Source organism: Nothoprocta perdicaria, unplaced genomic scaffold, assembly GCF_003342845.1.
Source record: "Nothoprocta perdicaria isolate Ctin4 unplaced genomic scaffold, notPer1 scaffold_2, whole genome shotgun sequence".
Classification (NCBI taxonomy): domain Eukaryota; kingdom Metazoa; phylum Chordata; class Aves; order Tinamiformes; family Tinamidae; genus Nothoprocta; species Nothoprocta perdicaria.
The window spans coordinates 7573352-7597039 of record NW_020455204.1 but is presented as its reverse complement, the minus strand read 5'-3'; the positions used below and the strand labels follow the sequence as shown (position 1 = coordinate 7597039).

At 37.9% G+C, this 23688-nt stretch overlaps 2 protein-coding genes across 2 annotated transcripts; both read left to right on the top strand.

The window, feature by feature from the left end:
- The first annotated feature begins 356 nt into the window (after positions 1 to 356).
- On the top strand, positions 357 to 8708 carry TCTN2 (tectonic family member 2). Its single transcript, XM_026037574.1, has 17 exons — positions 357 to 470; positions 807 to 880; positions 1451 to 1646; positions 1871 to 1971; positions 2227 to 2423; positions 2619 to 2742; positions 3389 to 3524; positions 4112 to 4177; positions 4658 to 4786; positions 5051 to 5128; positions 5408 to 5488; positions 6072 to 6183; positions 6466 to 6569; positions 6877 to 7033; positions 7672 to 7794; positions 8299 to 8387; positions 8503 to 8708. Exons 1-17 carry the CDS (start codon positions 380 to 382, stop codon positions 8616 to 8618), a joined length of 1974 nt encoding a protein of 657 aa, XP_025893359.1. The 5' UTR covers positions 357 to 379; the 3' UTR covers positions 8619 to 8708.
- A 304-nt stretch (positions 8709 to 9012) lies between these two features.
- Positions 9013 to 22689, top strand: ATP6V0A2 (ATPase H+ transporting V0 subunit a2). Its single transcript, XM_026037573.1, has 20 exons — positions 9013 to 9129; positions 10226 to 10304; positions 11090 to 11187; positions 12023 to 12160; positions 12688 to 12788; positions 13326 to 13452; positions 13867 to 13949; positions 14300 to 14393; positions 14709 to 14921; positions 15512 to 15662; positions 16042 to 16181; positions 16719 to 16876; positions 18159 to 18249; positions 18507 to 18625; positions 19070 to 19280; positions 19405 to 19524; positions 20097 to 20216; positions 20989 to 21106; positions 21222 to 21393; positions 22133 to 22689. Exons 1-20 carry the CDS (start codon positions 9013 to 9015, stop codon positions 22233 to 22235), a joined length of 2553 nt encoding a protein of 850 aa, XP_025893358.1. The 3' UTR covers positions 22236 to 22689.
- Positions 22690 to 23688: the final 999 nt, after the last annotated feature.

Genomic DNA, 23688 nt, shown 5'->3' with positions numbered 1-23688 from the left:
CCGTTTCCATGGTGCAAGATGGCGGCGGGCCGTGCCTGAGGCGCCATGGGGGCCGCCCTCCTCGGGGCGCTGCTGCTGCTGCTGGCGGCGGCGGCGGCTCCGTGCGCCGGGCAGCGGGCTCGGCGGCCCGGTGGGTGGCGGGGGGTCCCACGCAGCCTTCCCCTCCTGCTGCTCCCTGCATTCCCCGCGAGACCCGAACCCTCCTGTCCCTGGTCGCCTTTCTCACATGAGGGAGGTCCAGGAGCACCGGTGGAGGGGCAGGACCTTAGCCGCGGGGTGCGAGCCGAGGGCGTCGCGGGGACCTCACCCAGCTCGGTCACCGTGTGCACTAAGACTCTTTTTTTCTCCTTTTTTAGTCTTCCAGCCTTCCTTTATCCACATGTCCGGGCCCAGGGTCAATGCACTCTTTCTTGGAAATGCTTCAGGAGTCAATTTCTCGTTAGTTTTAAGCCCTATAGATGAAGAAACAGGTAAGAACACTTTCTCATATATATATATATATATATATATATATATTTCTAGATAGCGTATAAATAAACATATTTGATTTTTTTTTTCTCTCACAAATACTGCTAGAGGAACAGCAGAACATTAAATAGCAGCCTTTGTGGCAGGCTTTATTGGTTGCTGGATAGGAACCCCAGAGGATAGGGGCAGATGAAGCCCTCAGCCCTCCTGTGACCCAAGTGGGGCCGGGTGGGCAGAAGAATTTGCTGAAAGGAAGCCAGAAAGGGATTTTAACCTTCCTGCCCCTCCTTCCTTCTCTCCTCAGTGCCACTGAAACTTATTATTTTCTTTTGCCATAGGAAAAATGCACCATTCAAATTGCAGTGGAAGCAGAAGAGCTGGTGACTGGAATTTGAGTGTAAAGCCTGGCGGGGTATGTAAAATACAGGTTCTTCCTTAATATGGGAAGAATTGGACTCTTACATTGTTAAGATGCAATACTAATACTAATGCAATACTAGTGAAATGTCTGTGGATTAGCCACCCAGTTTGTGTTTTGCCTATGCCTCTTTCCTTTGAAATGTTCATTTTTGTATTAGGTAACAATATGTATTAAAACTGTAACTATTCCACGCCTAAATCTTTGAGGCTTTTATCAAGTCTCTAGTCATTCCAGTTATCAGCTGAGACACTAAATAACAATGGAAATTCACTTTTTAAATGTTATTCTTTAGTATTGTGCATTTGGTTTCTGAGTAACATGATCTTTGTGTGTGCCTTAAAAATCTGTTTATATAGATCATGTCCTCACTTTATTTGCTTATTTCAGGGCAGACCTTTTTCATTTCAATCTCAGCAAATATCCCCTTTTATATCTGCTGCATTTTAACATTGACACTTCATAGTGGCACTGAAACTTCTCTTTCAGAAACTTGTGTGGTATAAGCAAATGTAATTTAAAACAAACTGTCAAAGTTGCCAGGCTTTATCTGATGTTTTCCAGGATATTTCCAAAGTGACCATAAGCCTGACTAGAAACCTGCAATTGTGTTTGCCCAATGCCACTGACTGCTGCACAAGTCCTCTCTGCGTGGTTGAAACTCTTCAGGTTTTAGCTTGCCGTGGTTCTGTGATGTTGGCACATCTCCTGATTCAAGCTGAAATCTATGCAAACTCCTCTGTTACAGGAAACGTGTCAGGTAAGTAGCTGAATGTGTTAAAGGAAAGAAAGTGTATACTAGCTGTTTTTTTCCCCTCTACATATGAGAAGTTAAAAATTGGGATTTGGGCAGCAAATATGAAGGCTGAGTAGTTAGTAAGAGAATTTAACAAAAATCATGTACACAGTGGGAATAAGCTATAATGCACATGATCACAGTTTGATTTTTTTGTTCTTTTTTTTTTTTTTTTTAATATTTTATAGAAAATGCAACTATCATCCCTAACCAGGCATTTCAGCCCTTAGGCTCTTGTCCTTGTGATTTGACAGCTGGAGCTTGTGATGTTCGTTGTTGCTGTGATCAGGTACTAATTTCATATTAGACTTCGAGGAATTATTTTTCCCTCCTTATTATTGGGAGAAAGATAAGAGGAGGAGGAAGAAGTAAGAGAGGTACCAAATGTTTCACACATATAGAGCAGTTGACTGAGTTTTTCAGTTTTCCTGTTAAGAATTACTATCTTTCTCTATAGAATTGCTTTGATTACTTGTAGCTGTGGCTTTTGTGATTATGTTAATGCAATAACTGTGTTAAAAGTTACCCTTTTTTTCCATTTTAGGAATGTACGTCAGACTTGAAGGAATTATTTACCGGATCATGTTTCCCTGGAGTGTTTGGTGGGGATGTAAACCCACCTTTTGATCAATTGTGCTCTTCTAAGACAATGGAATATACTCCTGATTGGTTTCCTTTCCTTTGTGTGCAGTCTTCTCTTGACAATACACCATTTCTTGGTTACTTTTATCATGGTTTTATGTAAGTCTTGTAAAAAAAATTACATGTGGTAGTAATGCTAATGACTATTGCTTATTCTTATAATGAGTTATTTTGAAAACAAGTTTTAAGATATGAAGTTAAATGTATGTGGGGTGATACTGAATGAGAAAAGGCTTGAAATTTATAATTTGTGTGATGTAGAGAGTGAATTATTGTTTTCTTCTTAAACTTCAGTTCTACACCCAGAGATGCTTCATTTAAGATCCCATTGCAAATGCCTCTTGGGAGACTTTTTACTGGTTACAGAGAAGGAGATCCAATTATGACAGAGGAAAATGACTATTTTACCATCCCCCAGGTAATCATTTCATGTTTAGGAGCATTTGGTTCCTCATAGTTTATTGTGTGTTCTTCGCATATCGTACTCTTTACATTCTTGTAACCAATTTTGCAGCTTGCCAATCAGAACTGGTAGAATAGATTTTTCATTTTGCAAAAAATCATTATCAAAAGTGAATTCTTTCCTTCCTTATCCACCCGCCCCTCCCCAAAAGGTAGGAGTTGTAATTATTTCAATAGATTAAAGCAAGCTTGGCACCCCAATTAGTAGTTTATGGTCTCCTGTGTTATTTTTAGTTCACTTGCTGCATTACTGAGTGCTGCACTCTGCTTTCTCTTTTACCCTTCATCCTTGGGCTGTGTTCTTTCAGTTTCCTTTTGCATTTTAAAAAGAGTCATTAGTTACAGTTAGTTGGACAAATGACCCTGAAGCCATACTGTATGCTGCATTTCTTTTGAAAGCTGTGTGTGAAAGCACAGCTTTCAAAATCTGAATTTCTCTTTTACTGCAGAAGAAAGCTGGATATAATAGATTGCTCCTTTTGTTAGTGTCAGATATGGCTGTAGTATATACACTGAGCATTTCCCTGACAAATAGTATTAAAGTGAAACGCAGAAAGCTGGGAAAAGATCCCTCATATTTATTCCTGTTGAACTACCTGCAGCAATCCATGGCTGGGCAGTGTGTCGGGAATGCCCCTGTCGCCTTCCTGCGGGACTTCGATGTGAGGTGTCTTACCCACGTAGCATCTTACCGGGAAGGGCTGCCGCATGATGTGAGGGTGAACAGTGGCACTGGAGGTACGTTGCATAAACCTGGGCAGAAGAGTGTCAGTGTTTCTCAGAGCTGATAGAAAAGAAACAAAAAAAGAAGGCTGGTGATGTGGCAGTTGCATAATATCTCTCTGATGGCAGTAGTTCGCATTTGGTAATGCTCTAGTCTGGATTTCAAGAGCCCCTTTGAAGTCTCCAGGATTTAGTTCCTAAGAAACAGTGGGATAGGTGACAGAATAGAGCATCCCTTTCCCCATTTTCAAGTTGTTGCAGTGCTCTTTTTCAGTCAAGAGCATGCAAGATCATCATTTTAGATTTAGTGAGAGTTTTAGTGAGAAGTTGTTATTTTTTGCATTACAAAAATCAAATACTTGAAGAGTGTGATTTCTGTGTTTGAGATAATGTAGTTACCAGCATGAAAAGTGCCTGTTTAAATTGGCTAATTTTGTTCATCTGTATCTGGAAGACACGGCTATAATTACAGAATAACTAACTATACTTTCATAATGTACTATTTTCAAATCCATTTTCCTATCAACAGTGTATGTGGAAATAACATGTGTCGGTCTCTTTTGTTAGCTGGGGTTACCGCTACGTTTGTGTTTTGTTCTCAGACTTCATCCAACAGAATGTGATCTATGGGACCATCACTGACATAGACAAGTTCATTACTAAGAGCGGTATGTGTCTTCCATTTGACATGTGTTCTTGTCCACCCTGAAAAATATAAGAAATAGATTATTTTGATGCCTAAGATGTTACCAGCTGTAATTCTTTGGAGGGATCTCATGCGTTATCAGAACCTCAGAGAGTAAATTGCTTGGCCTATTGAGAAGCAAAAGTTTTTAATTCAACCCACCTTCTATTCAAGTTGATTTAAAAAATCAGGTCCCTTGCATTGCATTGAAAGGTTTTTTTTCTTCAGAAGAACATATAAACAATAATATTGATGGCAACAATAAAATTATCGATGGGCAGACCATGTGTAAGCAGGGGAGGTTTTGCTGCAGAATGATTGTGCTAGAGGCTTGAACTATATCCAGAATTTTGTTAGATAAAACTCCTTCTCAATTTTGATAATGTAGTTTTCTAAATAAACATATATATATATGTGTATGTATTTATTTATTTATTGTGGCCTTTTCATTTTTCCCTGTCAGAAAGCCCTCCTACCACTGAAGTTCCATGTAAAAATGTGACCTTTGCAGAACATTATGAGTTCATTTGGGAAGGCAAGAACATAAAGGAAATAAATGTCACCATCTTCCAAGGAAATTTATGTGATGGAGGTATCATGACACTTCCACAGATTTTTGATTTACTTCTGTTTTTCTTCAGCTTGGAAATTTTGTGATAGTGTATCTAATTTAGCAATATTTCTTACAATATAATTTTCCCTAGATTCCATAAAGTAATTTTATTGGGCAATTTTCCATTAATTTCTACTAATTAACTTCTCTTACTAATAAATGCTGGAAGTTTTATCCTATACACAGTTAAATAGCATCTTTTTTGCTAATTTGATGAATAAGATCTTTTTTTTCCTTTTGCAGAAATACTGACACAGAGATTCACTGTCAAATTTATAAGCTTAAATAATACTAATGAAACAGAACCATCTGGGAACCCAGGTATTGATATTTATTTTGTTTCTGAAAAGTGAAGAGAAAAAATGCACATATTGCACTGATATTTGTTTTATACCTCTTTCATACTTTATGTTGCTAGTCCCAATTTTCATGTCTTAGTGAGTTGCTGACTTTAATAGTGATGATTGATTTTTAGATTTTTTTATTCTGTAGCTATTAATTATTTAAAATGAAGGCATTCCTACTGTAATGAAAATATCTGTATGTTAACATTGAGATATATTTATTATTAAAAACTATATTCATGCTTTCTATGTTCAGGTTATCAAGTTGGAAAACCATTGAGAGCTGCAAATCTGAATGCTTCTGATACTTTCGGCAGCCTAAAACTTTGGCAGCCAGGTAATGACTTCTGACATGACATCAACAACAGTTTATGCTAAGATGCTCTTTTTATTAAACATATTTTTATTCCAAAATCTTTCTTGCATTTCTAGACTAGTTTTTGTTCAAGTTTAAGTTACTAAGTGAGATGTAGCTATGTGAATTAATAAAAAGTATTTTAAACTTCCGAACACATAGAAGAAGGGAACTGATAATACCTCTGCTCTACAGTTGAGAATCTTTGGTGGGGAAGATAAATGACTTAGGCTGTAAAACAGAGTTAGAACTTGGAATACAACTAAGTTCTCTTGACTTTCACTCACATTTTAAATTCATTAGGTTGTGTTTGCTCTTACAAATGCTAAAATTCATTAATTCATCCATTTTAGTGTTAAATAAACAACTGGCTTTGGGCAAAGCCTTCCAAGCTGAGAACAGGAGGTGGAAAGATTTGATTTCAGTGTAATTTAGCTCACTTCTTGCAGATTAGCATAGCTATTTTATTGAGCTTTGTGATATACGTTTTAATCAATAGCTCTGTGATAGAACATAGAACAAAGGTTGATGCAAGAAATCTCAAATAAATGTTTTCCATTCATAGCTCTTGGAGGTTTATGTACGTCAGCAGCCTATACCCCAGTTTTGTTTGGATTAGATTCCCTTTCTGGGTGCGTGCTAGAAGTTGGTGTTAATGAAGATTGCAACCTTTTAAGGTGAGCTACATGTGTTGATTTTTTTTTTCTCTCTGTATTCCTTTTTCTCATTAAGTGATTCTGTATAAGTTGTGGCTATCAACACATATTCTTTTCAAATGTGCATTTTGGGTTTCTGTGATTCACACTTCTTTTTGAGCTATGAAGCTCAATAGTTGAAGTTTATGTATGCTGAGTGTAAGAACATCTGTCAGAGGAAAATGACCTTAAAATACAATAATATTGTAACCCAGGCTGGTAGCTACAGCCTTATTTTTGTATTGGAACATTCTTATTTTGCAGAGGAAATGTAACTGATAAACTGAATTCATTAATACAAGCTACTCGTATTGGAAAGAGGAGCAACTCAAGTTACAGTAACCTAAATGACTGGGTGGAAATAATACGTAAGTGAGGTTTGTTTTGTAATTTATAGTCTAAATTATTAAAATATGCCTTTACTGTAGTATGATTATGATCCATTCATGCATATAGGTACATATCCATGGGTATGTATCTCTGAATGTTTAAAGATAGTACAGTAAGATGTATTCCACTGTTAGTTTGTATACATGACTTGGTATTTTAGTTTTCCATTGAAAAAGTATTGGTTTTCTTTATGGGTATTTTATACAGAGAACATGCTGTGTTCCCATATGACATGTATCAATATTTCCACAATATTTCCACCTGACTACCCCTCTTTCTCCACAGGTCTAGATCCTGATAATTCTAATACCAATGTGAGTGCTGGAAACTTGAAAGGCATTTGCTCAGATGTTCCTGCAAATCTAAATAYTCGCATAATCTTTGCTACTGTGGGTGCAGTACAAGGGGTTCCCCGGCAAGAGATACTTGCTGTGCAAATCAGGTATAAATTGTATTTTGGGCTATATTTGTTAAATGAATCTTTAATTTTGAAACTTGCTTGCCTAACAGATGCAGATAGTTTTACAAGCAAAAAATGTTATTTCTATTTTTACGTGCCTTTTATGTTTGCAACCCAAATTCTTCTAATACAGCCAGAAGTTGAAATTTAGATTTGCTTATCTGAACTTGAAATTTAGATTTGCTTATCTGAACTTGAAATTAAAAGAGTATTAATGGTGACTAGCAGCTAGCCTTTTCAATAAATTATTAAAAAAAAATCTTTGAAGCTGCGGATAATACTTTGAAGCAGAACTATGTGTTAACTTTTTCTCACAGAGTAGTCCTATATTCTCTTACCTTCCCTTTTAGTGCTTATAAATGCTTTATTCTATTCTGAAACAGGGAAGTTTAATATTGGAAACACACTGCTTTTCTTTTTTCCCCAGTCAATTCCAGACAAATTTATGGCATTTTATTCTATACACCTCACTTCCAGCCTTCATGTGTTCTCTGAATGGTGCTGTAAATCCAAACACATCATCAGCCTCCCTAAATTCTGTATCTGTTTTAGTACATGGCACGTCCATGACCTTGAGGTTACATTCAGGCCTCTAGTAATAGCTGTGTGTATTCTGCCAGTTATTCAACAGTCATATGGCAATTCCAGTGTGGACTGACTTGTGATAACGTGGACTTTCTTCCCATCACTGCTTCTGTTCAGTTTATTAAAGTGCCAGCTCAGCCACCCATTCCACTAACAAGGTAATTTTGATAATTTGATAGCTGATGTTAAGCAGATGCAATGCGAATATGTCTTATCAAAGAGCAGATTTAGTTTGTAGACTGCAGAACAAAAAGGCCTTATTCTAGCATGTCTTGAACAACAGTTCTTCTGTTACGGACAGTCCCTCCCAAGAGTATACAGACCATAAAGACTGTAAATTACCTTGGAAATTTGTCTTTTAGCAGAAAAGATTCTGAGCTGTTTTACTCAAGTGGGTAAAGGGTGTTGGGTGAGGCCCGCAAAATATCCACTGTCTAAAATGTCTTAATCATAAAAAGAAATATCTGGCTAAAAATGACAGAAATAGAGGAAAGATCCTTTTCTTGTTTAAGAGAAAAAAAGAAGTCAGAATAGCCAGGAAGTTTTAGCTGTTTTTGTAACCTGGCCCGTTTTCCACCTTGTTTGTCATCACTTGTGCTGCTGTTCTGGTGGTATTGAAGTTGTACCTTCAGTGTCAACTTCTCTCCTGTTATTTTTTTCAGATTTCAGATTAATTATACAGAATTTGACTGTGATCGAAATGATGTTTGCTGGCCACAACTCTTTTATCCGTTGACACGGTTTTACACAGGTAAAAATAGCAGGCATTGTGGAATGCCATCTACTGACCCATATTTCTTCAAAGTCTGAAAGAACGCTTTGGACTTAGTGAGTTGAAATTTCTACTTTCTTTTATTTTCCTCCAGGAGAACCGTATCCGCAGTGTCTCGCCAAGACCCTGGCAGTGACATTTGTCGCCTTACTTGTGGCCATTATGAGTAGCCCTTGGTTCCATAAAGTATTGGAGAACAGCCTGCTTTAAAAACGCTGCTGCAGCGTGGACTCGTGCTTTGTTTATGATACACAATTTTGAGTGTGAGGGGGGAAGTAAAAATGGTGAATGGACTCGCCTGGATTTTTACAGACGTTTTATATAAAATATTTGAAAATATTTGAAAATATTTGAAAATATTCGAAAATATACCAGGCGAACGCCCCGTGCACAGCGCTACGTCATTTTAATGATTATCATTAATATCGCGACGAGCAGGGCCGGGCCCAGGCGCGCGGCCGCCCCGGGCGGGGTGCGCCCGCGCGGCGGGCGGTACGTGCGCTGAGCGCGCCCGGCCTCTGCCCGCCCCTTCCCGTGGCTCGGCGCCGCCGGAAGCGGCTGCGCGCTCGGCGCCGGGCTCCCGCCGGCCCGCGGCGCCGCCGCCATGGGCTCGCTCTTCCGCGGCGAGCCCATGTGCCTGGCGCAGCTCTTCCTGCAGAGCGGCTCGGCCTACGAGTGCCTCAGCGAGGTGGGCGAGCGCGGCCTGGCCGAGTTCCGCGACGTGAGTACCGGGCGGGCGCGCGGGGAGGCCGCGGGCGCGCCAGGCACCCCCTCCACCCCAGCCACAAATTAGGGGCCGAATTTGGGCCTTTTTTACCACGACCCCGAGGTGGGGACACCCTTTTCCCACCTCCATCCGCTGTACTCGGCTAGTAGGTCAACCCACCCCAGGGTGACAGCTCTTTATTCCACACTCCCGTCTCAGCTGTAGCTCATACTACCAATTTTATAAAACACGTTACCTCCTGGAGCTCATACGACCGATTTTATAAAACATGTTACCTCCTGGAGCTCATGCTGCCAATCTTATAAAACACATCTCCTCCTGGAGGATGCCGTTCACCTGCCAGGACACTGAGGGCCTGACTAATGTAAAAGGGGCTGGGTAATAATTAACTTTGTTTCTGCTTCGCCTCGTCCTAATTATGTGATCCCTGCTCGCCATCTGAGGCATTGGGATTGCTTCCAAGTTCTTTGGAAATGGAGGTTGCAAAAGATTTGGGAGGAAAGATGGAGAAACTGAGTGTTATGTTTAAAGGCAGCTGATGCCGTTCAAGGTATCTGGGAGGCCTTTTGTCACAAAGCCACGCGTTACTGATTCTCATCTTAGATGTGCAGTCAGAGGCATTGCACACCCATAACATGGGGGAAGCGTGTAAAAAAAGGACCTTTTACAGATAACGTTTTGAATAGATACTCTTGAAATCAGTAGGAGGAGTTTGTGTTTGTTGTTTTGAAGACTTAAGGCTTCTAGGGCTGTAGAAATCTACCAGGAGTGATCTCTGTAGTAGACCTGGTTATTTAATTATTTGAATAAAATAGCAAAAGGCATTGATTATTCTGCTTTAGTAAAACCTTGCTCTTTAAAGATTTTTCTATTTTTAATAATTTACTAGCTGAAAAGCACAAAAACATCTGTTTGAAACAGACAAATACAAGTTTTCAGTCTCTTCCTTGTGGAGGCAAATTGGTTTGAGTCAAGTGTTGCTGTGTACAATGTGTGAAAAATTAGTACCACAAAGGCGCTGAAACAACTGTGTTCCATAGGGTCGACTGTTGTTTCGAACACCCAATTAACATTTTGTCCTTTTCTACAGCTCAACCCAAATGTGAGTGTATTTCAGAGAAAATTTGTGAATGAAGTAAAGAAGTGCGAAGAGATGGAAAGAATACTTGGTGAGTTTTATTTACATTGACAACTTTTACTCTGGGTGTTCCTTTAGTTAGAAGAGCGCTCTTGTTGTGTAACTCAGCAAGTTATTAATGATTGTATTCACACAGTAGTTGATTAATAGATGAACATTATATAGAGCATTAAAACCAAGATGCAGAATAGCCCTGTGTGTCGCCAAGAAAAGTTACCATTGAAAGAAGCTCATTATTGGAATCTCTTATGATAAGCATGTGCTGGTCATGCCACAGCATCCCAAGAGCTATCTCAGCAATCCCATTGCTCAGCGTGAGTTGCATTTGTTGTCAGGGTTGCTTAAGCCTCCTTGTTTGAACACTTTTTATTTCAAACAAGGGTCAATGAACAGTATGGCTGTTTTTGCCAGATGGCATGATTTGCAGAAAGTGGCTTCTTGCTGCAACAAAGAGACACTAAGAAATGTTAAAAGCTTCTTAAAGTACTTGTGGTTGGAAAATTTCAGTCAAAGAACTTTGAAGATATCTTACTTCTTCCAGCTTCCAAGAGAAAAATGCTCTTTGGATTGTATTTCTAGCACACTGTAAGCCCCTCTTTTGTTTTCTCTTTCTCTCTGGAGGAGTATTTTCCCCACTATTCCTTTATTCTTTTTGAAGACTTAGTGTGTGTTGTTTTCAAAATAAATAAATATCCAGGTCTGATGCTGTAGCGTGCTCAATACCCTTAGTCGTACCTGGAGATCAAATATGCAGCATTTGAGGAAATATAATGCAATGCAGTTTCCTTTCTGAATGTCTTTTTCTTCTTACTCCAGGATATCTAGTACAAGAAATTAAGAAGGCGGATATTCCTCTTCCCGAAGGAGATGTTGCTCCTCCTGCCCCCTTACTGAAACACATTTTAGAAATCCAGGTAACTTTTTGACATCACTGATGCCAAAATTGTGGCACTAGATTTTAGAAATTTATTTTAAACCTAACAACTTATTATCATTTATGACTTAACTTATATGGGGTTTGAAGGAAGAGGAGGAAAAGAAAAAAAAAAAAAACAAAAAAACCCTGCCTCTGCTTTCCTTTTGTCTGATTCTTTTCTTTCTGCCAGTGTTATTTCAAAGACTGCAGTGAACATTTGGTATTGACACAATCCTTGTGAAGGGTAAAAGCTAACTCATGTGGTTTGTAGTCATCTGCTTTTTTTTCTTTTTTTCTTTTTTGGCTGTTCCAGGCAAATTGTTATCTTTAAAGGCAACTTCAGCCTTGCTGATTGCTTTGAAATTTACTTATGACTTTTTCTGCATCCAGTATTTTCCTGCCTGATGGCAGTTTTACATGCCCAAGGCTGTGCAGGTTCCAGTGCTGGTTGCATAACAAAACATTCTGTTATTTTGTTAAGATTTCCCTAAATATAATTTTGAAAGATACTTCGTGTTGCTGTAATTCTCTCAATAGTAGTTGTTTTATACCCTCTATTATTACAACTTCTAATTCCAAGTTTGTTTTGTTAGCTCAGATGCAAATTAGGGTCAGAAAAGCAGATTGCTTGCATGCCAATGGAGGATCAAGTTTACTAAATACAAAGCGGTCTTTGGCTAGTTGAGGGATCAAACCAGTGGTGCTTAAGTTATTTAAATAAGTGGGATTTTTTTCCATTGCTGAGGCAAATTAGCTTGTACTTAAAATTAATTCTTTCACAGTTTCCAGGGCAGTGTAACTGATTCTGTGCCTTTTATTTTTTGGTGTCCTAGGAACAGTTGCATAAACTGGAAACAGAATTGAGAGAAGTAAATAAAAACAAAGAAAAGTTGAGGAAAAACCTTCTTGAACTGACAGAATACATGTGTATGCTGGAGGTCACACAAACGTTTGTCAGGAGAACAGCTGAGGTATTGCTTATGTCCTGTGACCAGGATTATGTTCCTACATCACATTTTTCTTGTATCTGTTAATGTTCTACTCAAGTGCATGGTGTAGTGTAGGGCTTTACAGCACTTTACCTTTCATTATGATTTGTACTCAATGCTGAGATAACCCAGCTGATAATCTCTTGTACTGGGCTGTACATATGTGTGTGTGTGTATATATATGTATGTGTATACATATCAAAGCTATAAACTAAGGAATTTTAATTTTTATTGAATCATTTAATGAAGGAATGGTTTGTGTTTTCATGCACAAATTATGCTGAGAAATTTTATCATATTTTTGCAATAGTGTGCATAATTGCTGAGAGTGGTACACTTGAGTTCTCAAATTCTCCCTATTTCCTGATTTGCACACAGGATATGGTTTCCATATTTTTATTTCAATAATGTAATCAGTTTTTAGAAAAAAAAAAAAGAAAGGTTTTTAGTTCATTTGTTATCCTAAAGAAGAGAAGCTAATTAAGATGATCTTTCTTTTCATTTGCTAGTATGAATCCTGTTTACATGCAAATTATGAAGAATTCCCATCTGTGGAAAATGAGCCTTTAGTGGATTACAACTGTATGCACAGACTGGGTGCCAAGCTGGGGTAGGTTCAGTCTGGGCATGGCAGGGGGACTTGATGGGCTCTTTCAAAAATGCTTGTGAGTTGTCTTGGATAAGGGCCTTCCTCTTCAAGTGATGCAATATGGTGAAATTCCAGTGATTTCACATGAGCCAAAGCATTTTATATTGGTTGAGCATCTGGCCTAAATGTATCTGTGACAAAACAGCGTTTTTTCTAAACATTAAGGAATAAATAGGATCGCCGAAAGCTCCTATAACTACAATTCTGTGAAACAAAGCATGTGTGTGAAAGAAAATGTACCTAAGTACTAATGACCCTACTACCTCAAGAAGAATTGATGTCAGGTTTAATTCTAGTTGTGTGCTCTGGCTAACAAGAGACTGTTGCTTTTATTTTTTATACCAGTAATCTTTTCAGCTTGGAGAGATGTTTCTTTCTCTGAAGATGCAGATGTTAAATTAATGTGACTAAGAAGTCATTAGTGATGATGATGTACTATTAGATTCTAACTTGTGGTGTAGATTTTGGCTTATTTTTCAAATTTGTCTTTTTCCTTAGGTTCATATCTGGGTTGGTTCACCGAGCAAAAATTGAAGCATTTGAAAAAATGTTGTGGAGAATCTGTAAAGGATATACTATTCTTACATGTGCAGAGCTGGATGAATGTCTGGAAGATCCAGATACCGTGAGTAAACATGCTAACTATCAGTTTATCAGTTAGTACTAAGACTCCTCATACAATTTGAAAAAATGTCTGGTAATGTTTGCAAGGAATCCTTGAAGAGAAGTCTTAAGACTTTAAAAAATGGTCGTTCTTCCCCTTATTTGCTATTCCTACAGTCATGAAGTTTTTATGGTTCATCTTTGTGAGTGCAAAACTTTATTGCGGGCTAATAAGGACTTTATGACCAGCAACCTTCTTCAAAATAGGTATCATAAATGGCTGTTTGGATATTTATTAACTAGGTCTATATAGGCACATACATTTTAATAGTCATTTTATTTGTACGTTCAGTAGTTAAGGAAAAATGACTCTAATGGAGTGGGTTTTCTGTGAAGATTTTTCTGTGAATTTATAAAATTGACTTTTCTTTTTTAGGGTGAAACCACAAAATGGTTTGTGTTTTTAGTGTCCTATTGGGGTGAACAAATTGGCCAGAAAGTTAAGAAGATATGTGACTGGTAAGATGTAAGACCAATGTACTAATTTCTTCATACCTGGACTTCATTCTTCTTTGATCATTTCCGTTCTACTTCTGTTCCCTGGAAATGTTGGCTTCAGGAGAATTTTTCGAGACAATTTGTGTCTTTATTTTTTTCCCCTCAGTTGCATCTAGCCTTGTGATTATGTACTGTACAAATACAAATGCATGAGTCATTTTATCTGCAGTCCTTATTAAAGAACAGGCAGAACAGCGACTCTCAATTGAATCTGTTCCATGGTTATTAGATGATGTGTTGCAAATTTGACTTTGGCTGTCTTGTTGTTTTAGTAATTTGATTGTTTGATGCAAACTTCTGTATTTCTGTAGCTATCACTGTCATGTTTATCCCTATCCAAATACCACAGAGGAGCGCACCGCAGTTGTTGAAGGACTAAATGTTCGTATTCAGGATCTTCATACTGTGAGTAAATTACAACAGTTTTCCCTTAGCTGCTTTTCCTGCATTACCGAAAATTGCTTAAGATATCACAGTATTAAACACATTAATGTACTTTTAAGAGGGCTTTTATGCTGAGTTTGACCTGTGTACATATCCTTGTTCTTACGCTGCTACTGTTTATTATACTTGAGTGTGCTTGTTGCCTCCTCTTTTAGTCAGCTGTTAGTGTGGCGTCCTATAAATGTGACCCACCACAGGATGAATACTAGGTGCTTTTCTTGTGGTTAACATGTACTGTGCTACATTTTCTATTCCTTTTTTTTCCCTTGCACAAAGGTGCTGCATAAAACTGAGGATTACTTACGCCAAGTATTATGTAAAGCATCTGAATCCATCTACACTTGGGTTATCCAAGTGAAGAAGATGAAAGCCATTTATCATGTACTCAACCTGTGCAGTTTTGATGTCACAAATAAATGCTTAATTGCTGAGGTTTGGTGTCCAGTGGCTGACCTGCAAAACTTGCGCCATGCGCTGGAGGAAGGATCAGTAAGTCAACTGGACACTCACTGATGTTAATTTTATTTTCTTGAACCAGCAATAGAAATAAGGAAAGAAAGTAGTTATTTAAAATAGAGGAAAAGTAAGCATGGGCAGGTCTAGGTCTCTGTGGACTAATATTTCCTTATAAACAGAACCTTTAGTATTCTGTTTATAAGGAAATGTGTGGGAGTTTTCTTGAATAGGAACTCCTGTGCTGAACGCAAATCTGATGGGACTGACAGTGCTGTTTGCAGTCAAGTAAAAGGTGCTTATTTCCTTGTATTCCTTGCATTGAATGCCACTCAGTCTTTTGCTTTTTAAGAGGGAATTTTTAGTAGGGAATTTTTGTTTTTATGGTTCTTGTCTGTTTCATATAGTGTAAGGATTATTGTACACTGTCTTTTTAGAGGAAAAGTGTAAGATAATATCTTTGTTCTCTGACGAAGAGACAGAGTGATAAATGTTAAATTGAGGTTTATTTGGGGAAGTTTCAGGGTGATTGAAACTGACGATAAAGTGAAATAGTTTCACTTTCAGCAGATAAACATTAACTGGATTTTCATCTTAATGTTTACTCCCTTTCTGTCTGTAACTAGAGGAAGAGTGGAGCTACAATTTCTTCGTTCATGAACACGATCCCAACGACGCAAACTCCTCCCACTTTGATACGTACCAACAAATTCACCTCAGGGTTCCAAAACATTGTTGATGCATATGGAGTTGGAAACTATGGGGAAGTTAATCCAGGTTGGTCCTCTTGACAGCTGAACTGTATGAGCTATACTGCTCTTGCTGCTTGACTTAGTAGAAGGTTATGTATTTAAATACCTTGCTGAATTAGATCCTAACCAGAGGAAAATGTTGACACTCACACATGCTTATGAGTAGCTGTTTTTAAGTAGCTCATCAACAGTACAAATGATGCTCAGCTATGGCAGTGTCATTATTTGTGAATGTACATAAGCAAGATTTAAAGCAAGTGCAATTTATAGCACTCTTGTTAGTGGATCATGTCTTATTTCAGGCTTTTCAGACCATTTGAAAGACTGAATGGTAAAACTGAACAAACTTGTTCTGGAATGACTGAGAGTTGACTTTCCTGAAATCTGTTATGTTGCTCTTGCAGCTCTCTATACCATTATCACTTTTCCCTTCCTGTTTGCTGTCATGTTTGGAGACTTCGGGCATGGTCTACTAATGTTCATCTTTGCTCTCCTGACAATACTGTATGAAAACCACCCTCGATTACAAAGATCACAAGATGAGGTAAAAGGAATTACAAGCAACTTAGTTCCCATCCAGCAAGATAACTTCAACTGAATACTTGCTGTGTTTCTCAAAACTGTTGTTCTTTTTACATGTATTGACTTCTTTGTCTCAGAATTCTTGTGCTTAAAATTGACATACTCTGTTCCAAGACTAATGCAGTATCTTTAACAAATAATGCATATTTTTATTCAAAGGGGCTAAAATATCAAGCTGAATTAAAAAAAAAAAAAGGCAAAAATTCATTAATATTGGTAGGCTTGTCTTCTGCTAGGCATACTTCTTGATTTGTGTGTTTTATGGAATGTGGTTATAGTGACTGACTTGAGGACAAAATGTTTTTTCAAATTACATTTCCTTTTATGATTTTCTGAAAAGGAATTGTAGTTTGAAATTGATTTAACTTAGCTTTTTATTGTAGTATGGACTTGAAATGCAGAGAAACCTGCATCTACCACTAGAGTTGTATTTGATTAAGCATAGCTGCAAATGATTGTTTACACAGTAGATGATGCTTTCTTCTTTAAAAATTTGCAGATATTGAAAACATTTTTTGAAGGACGATACGTTATTTTATTGATGGGTCTGTTTTCTGTATACACTGGCTTGATCTACAATGACTGTTTTTCAAAGTCGTTAAATATATTTGGTTCTGGATGGAATGTTTCAGCGATGTTTGAACAGAACGTTTGGCGGTGAGTAGTATGTTTGCTATATCACTGAAACAAATGTGTTCCCGGAACAATTTTAACCCTTTCACCAACCCATTCTAGCTATCCCTTTATTGATAGCAGTTAGTAAATATAGTTACAGCTACTGAATCTTGCTCTTAAGTTAGTAGATGTTGGTGGGATGGGGGCTAATTGATGCATCTACAATTAAAATAAAGAAGACAGTAACAGGCTATTTAAAAACAAAATTAAATTGCTTATTATCCTAAATTAGGAACTCCACAGAAAAGACAATTTCATTCAAAAATCTTATTAGAATTAGATGAGGTTTAATTCAATCAGTCAGGTTAATGATTTATTTATCAGTGTTGCTTTTCTGGGAGAGGACTGTTTTATGGAATATCCTTTTTGCTCATAAAGAATACACTGCCATGTCTTTATGCTAATGGTCCTAACTTGTCTCCAATTACTTTATCTCAGAAGAATTTCTGAAGATATATTGCAATCCAGTCTCCTCAATGTAACCAAGTTTCACCCCGACATTATTAGCTCAGGATGTTTACTGTCATCTTGTATTTTTCTTTTAAAATAGCACATTTTAAAGTGCTTTTTACAACTGTACTGCTGTAAATATTGAATATCAAATATTTGGAGAGAATAAAAAACAGAAGGCTAGTCTTGCAGTAATTTATTCTAATTAATGCTTTTGGAACTTGCCGCCCAACAGCATGATCCTCTGCTGAAAAATTATTAGCAATTAATTAATTACCTAGCAAGCATTAATCTATACCCAGCTTTTCCTTAGAGTGAAACAAAATCCTTATTATGTTAAGATATCTTAGCTCTTTGTTGTTTAAATATTTACAGCTTGTGTTTCATTTCACCTCAAAAACAGGAAACGGTTTAAAACAGTAGAATGAGAAATACTGACTTGGGTTCAAATGTAAAAAGTTTGAGGGATGTGCTAATGAAAAACTATTTGAAGTTGTAGTGGAAACTCATGGGAATGGGTAAAAAATCCTGTGGGTAGTAGTAATTTATAGAAAAGCATATTATGAGCTTTTTAAATAGAATCTTATGCTCAAGGGGAATAGTGAAGAAAATCTAAAGACCATCCTTTTACTAGTCACCTGTGCGAAGTAAGCCCAGTACCTCTTTGGTGCTTAGAAGTCCTTTTAATCTTTTCCCTTAGATATGTTACTTATTTTAATCCTTCTGATAAAGGAGAGCAGGAGTGGCATCCTGCAGAACTGAAATTATGTATTGTCACCTTGTTTAAGTACTTTTTTTTTCCTTTCCCCTGCAGCCTTGAAGATCTGAAGTCTAATCAGTTCTTAACACTGGATCCAAATGTTACTGGTGTGTACAATGGAGCTTATCCTTTTGGTATTGATCCGGTTAGTTTTATTTTTTAAGTTATCCTTTTGATCAGTTATCTGTATGTGTGTAATGAAGAGATGCATGCCATGACAAATATGTCTGCAGCTTTTTTCATCATTCAGAAAGAGCTTATCCTTTAATGAGTCAAAGATTCATTTCTTGAAAGTCCATTTCTTTGAGAAGAATTATGGCTTTCTAATAGAGAAAAGATGCTATTTTAATTCTTGTATTGCACTCTTCTGAGTTGCTTGTTTTGCCTTTATTTTTTCTTCAGATCTGGAATTTGGCAAGCAACCGTCTCAGTTTTCTAAACTCTTTCAAAATGAAAATGTCTGTGATTTTTGGAGTGACCCATATGACATTTGGAGTTGTACTGGGGGTCTTTAACCACTTGTAAGTACAAGAAGCTAAGAGTAAATAGAATTTGTGTCAGTTCTTTCTGAATAGAAGTTAATCTGTATGGGAAACTGGATTTTTTTTTAAAAGAGAAATAATAATCATAAAAGCTCTTTTTCAAAAAGACAGTAATGGAGAGGCCTGCCTTCTTGTAAATAAGAAGATTGGTCAGTGTTAAGCCAAATAATCTGAAGCCATTGATAAATAAAACATGTTTCACTGTGGTCTTGCTTACCACTGAAATATATGATTTAAAATTTCTCTGAATATGAAGGAATCTGTTCTGGATTATGATTTCAGTCCTGTTCTTTAAAAGTGCCAGGCACTCTCGTATTTTGCTGAAATAACTTAAATACTTGGGCCCTATATTTGCCTTGATGATGCTTTTTAAAGCTTATATGTTATTCTCTCTTTTTTTTTTTTTTCATTTTTATCTTTTAGGCATTTTAAGAAGAAGTATAATATTTACTTGGTTTTTCTTCCTGAACTTGTCTTCATGATGTGCATCTTCGGCTACCTTGTGTTTATGATCTTCTTTAAGTGGTTAGCTTACTCTGCAGAGGACTCTACATCTGCTCCTAGCATTTTGATTCAGTTTATTAACATGTTCCTATTTCCTGGGAGTGAAACAGAGGTCTTTTATAATGGACAGGTTAGTAGTGTTGTAATCATCTACAATAAAAGTCTTTTTTTTTTTTTTTTTTTTTTAACTGCTGATTTTTCTTTTTTTCTTTTCTTTCTTTCTTTTTTTTTTTTTTTTTTTCATTCATAAACAGGTTGTTTTACAGAAGTTTTTACTTAGTCTTGCTTTACTTTCTGTTCCTGTAATGCTTTTTGGAAAACCACTTTACTTATATTGGTTGCACAATGGAGGCCAGAGCATTAGAAGGTACAGGGTAAGTATGAAGGAATGGTATTTATTTATACATCTCCTTTTTAATCGACAGTGGTGTTTTGTTGGCCAACTTACACGTTTGACTAGCTACAGGAATATTTACAATACTGGGCACTTTTCAGGCTGTCAATACTGGAAATACTAGTGAAACCTAGGAATAATGTGGAAATATTTTTGGGCAAAATTAGCATGTGGAATCCTCATAGTGGTTCAATAGGCATTTATTTGATTACTTATAGATGAGTTAATATTAATTGCTGTTCTTGAAAGAGAAGCTTTGGAAGCATACATAACTGACTGTGTGTTGGGAAACAATATTATGTCTCAAACAGTCTAGAATTCAGCAGCACTTTGCATATACAGAACAGTGCCCTTAACTAAGTATTTCTGCTTAACTTGGAAAGTTTTTGACCATAAATCATAATAGCACATTGTTCCTCAATCTTTCTGGTCCTTCTGTCCTTGAAAGTGTTACTTCTGGTGGCCACTATAATTTTTATACCTTGTAGTGTTAAAGTTGTCACTGTAAAGTCTGCTTGGCAAATAGGCGTGTTGTATTTTCATTTTGCGTAGGGTGGCTACAAGCTAATTCGAAAAGAAAGCGAAGAAGAACTTTCTCTGCTGAGATCTACTGATGTGGAAGAGGGAAGCAGCTCTTCAGACAGTGGGCACAGAGATGGGGATGTAGAAGAGGTAATGTTTTTTTACTTAGTCTCTCTTAGTCTATAATTAGTATATCTTTAGAAGCAAATCATAGATGGAAAATAAAGTAATCTGTGTATGGAGTCCCCGGGAATGAACAGGAATGTCAGCTGAGCTGTTAGGAAGACTTGATGACTGAATGCAGTTTATGTTTATTTATTTATTTAATGCTGTTTTAACATTATTTCTTCTAGTCAGTGTATTAGCTCAGATTGCTACAGTAAACCACAGTGTATCTGTAGTGGAGAAGAGGAAGATGCTTTATTTGGATCAGACTATAGTTTTTAAATAGAAGAAGTAGGGTATTTCTACTTGTGTGTGTGGTTTTACTGATTCTTGAAACTAGGACAAAAGTGAACAGTTTCCTGTTCTTTAATCTTGTTTTTTTTTTCATTCAGAGTAAAAAAAAGTCACATATCTCAAAGCTGCATCTTGTGAGAAGGCGTGGGGGATTGCCCGTGGGGACTGGGAGATCTGAGCTGTGTTCCTAGTCCTAGCTATTACTTCAGTATAATTTCAGTATAAATCTTTGCAAATGACTAATTCCACTGATTTTATGTTAACTGGAAAAACAAAACAAAAAAGGCAGTTTCCCAGTGTGCAGTGTGTGTCCAGTACATACCCTTCATTGGAGTAGTTTTCAATTGTTATGAAATGAATGTATTGACATGAAATAGATTTTTTTATGTATAATAATACATGTGGATTAATGTTTTTATTCTTTCATGCTATATTATGATGCAAGTGTATTTTTATATTTTAGTTTAATTTTGCAGATGTTTTTATGAATCAAGCAATTCATACCATTGAGTACTGCCTAGGATGCATTTCCAATACAGCTTCATATCTGAGACTCTGGGCGCTAAGTCTTGCTCATGCACGTAAGTTTTTGTATCTATCTTGCGGTTAATGCTAGTTAAAATTACACTACTATTAAACCATCCTTTTATTAATTTAGAATTAATACTAAACTAGTTGTGAAAACTTTTCTTATAGAGTTATCAGAAGTTCTCTGGCAAATGGTGATGAGAGTGGGTCTTCGCGTGGATACAACATATGGTGTTTTACTGCTAGTCCCTGTTCTAGCATTTTTTGCTGTGCTAACCATTTTTATTCTTTTGGTCATGGAGGGACTTTCTGCTTTTCTCCATGCTGTACGACTCCACTGGTAAGTTTTAACTCTTCAGTTTTAAATTATTTTGCTTTAGTGTACACTGATTTGTTTAGAGGATTTTTTTTGTCAAAATATTAGGTGTCTTTTTAGAATAGAAGTGTAAATTTTAATAACCTCATACTATGGTATGGTTTATAACGTCTTACATTTTTGTAATGTAGAATATTAGTAGCTCAGATAAGTCTTTTAAATTTTTGTTTGTTTGTATCATTGAAGACTCTAGTCCATGTTATTCATTTGACTCAATAGAACATTTGTATTGGTGAAGAAATCTTTTATGCAGAAGAGGGCAGCTACATTTTATTTTAATCACCTCATAATCTTGGTATCCTGAGTGTTCTGCTTGTGAGTGGATTCAGTGAGCATTTAGTTTGAAACTTGATGAAATTTACAGTATTAGGAAAGGCAAATATATATAAAAGCACGATGATAGATCTGAATACCTTATTGAGTATTATGATCATTATGCAGTAAATTTGCCAAACAGCTGCAGCTAACTTAAAAATAAGTTAATAAAGGAGGCAGAAGTGAGCAATGAGCCTTTGTAGCAGAATATCTGTCTTTTTGGGTCTCTTGACAAACGCCAGACCTGCCTATGCTTGACAGATAGCTGCACAGAAAGTGGAAAGGACAGGGCTAGGGGTGGTCTTGTTTAGCCTCTTGTGTTGTACAGCTCTATCCCTTGACGGTTGTTTTGCATTAATATGTAGGTTCTGTTTTTGTCTCATTTCAGGGTGGAATTTCAGAACAAATTTTACACTGGTGGAGGATACAAGTTTACACCCTTCTCTTTTAAGCACATTTCTTTACATTTTAATAAAGATGATATGGCGTAGTTTGGTTGCTGTCAGATAGGCTCGGAATTGTCTGGAAATAATCATGCGACTGGATCTCATCTCTGAACGTTTTCTTGTAGGACAAAGTGTTTTTCACTGATTGCCTTATAATGCAGCCAAATAAATGTGTAATATATACCTCCCATACAAGTGCATAGCAGATCTGAAGCATCTTGTAAACTATATAGGTCTAAAATGTACATTTTTTTCTTGATAAACTGATGGTGTAAATTAATTTTATTCAAAAAAATACCCTTGTTACTGCTTGTTCTAAAAACTATGTAGGTATTTTCTTGCTAAGAGGATGTTGACTTTCTTGAATTATTATATTTTAAGTTACCTGAAAGACTTGTCATCATGCTAAATACTCATTGCTGCTCCTCTAATCATATACTTCCTAAGCAAGCTACCCTCTGATGCAGTTTGGAAGCAGTTGACCAATGCAACACAAGCAATGTATGTTCTCAGTATTTATTCCAGGCAGATTACTAAGTACAGTATAAACTTGTACATAGCAATACAAAATGCGCTTTCTTTTGGCCCTATGTAAAACAGCACCAAAAATGTTAACTTTTTTATTACACATTTGGCCTGGAATTATTACTTAATGTTTTAGTTCGGTTTTACTGAAGGAGGCTGGAATCTGGCCGGGGATGGGGGACATTATCCCTCTTTTTCAGGCTGCTAGCAACGTGTTTCCCGGAATGGAGCAAGCCTGGTGTGCCTGGCACCGTCTCCGTGCCTGCGGAATCACTCCGGGAGCACATCTGGGCCTCCAAAGGCTGTGGCACCCACACGCTGGGTGCCATCCTCCTGACTCCCGCCCTCACAGCACGCCCATAGCCCAAGCTCTCCCTTCAGCCTTTAACGTTTGCATGAGGAATTTAGCCTTATTTATGTGTGGCTTAAGGATGTACAATATTTTCTGATGTTGAACCAAAGGCCTTTTTACTGAGGGGGAGGGGGGAACGGGGCCTTTTGTATGTTTTTATACCCCCAAACGCCGCACACCTGTGCGGGGCCGCAGCTGTTCCCTAACGGTTCCCAATAAACGCCCGGCGCTCGTTGGAGCGGCCGCTGCCGCCTTGTGGTGACTGCGCGCGGCGCCGAGGCGGGGCGGGCGGGCTCCTCCCGGCGCCGTTACCGGGGCCACCGGGCAGCGTCCCCGCGGCCGCCGCCATGAGCCTGGAGGACGTGCGGGTGCAGTGGCTGCGGGACCGGGTGCTCGGCGCCCTCGGCCTCACCGACCCGGCGCCTTTCGAGGAGCTGCTGAGCCGCGGCGACGGCGAGGAGGCGCGCGCCGTGCTGCGCTTCCTCAACCGCGGCGGCGACGAGGACGGCGACGACGAGGACGACGCGGCCACCGCGGTGCTGCTGCTGCGGGCCGAGCTGCGCCCGCCCGACAGCGAGGAGGCAGCGGGTGAGGGGGGGACCTCCCTGCCGCCCCCCCCCG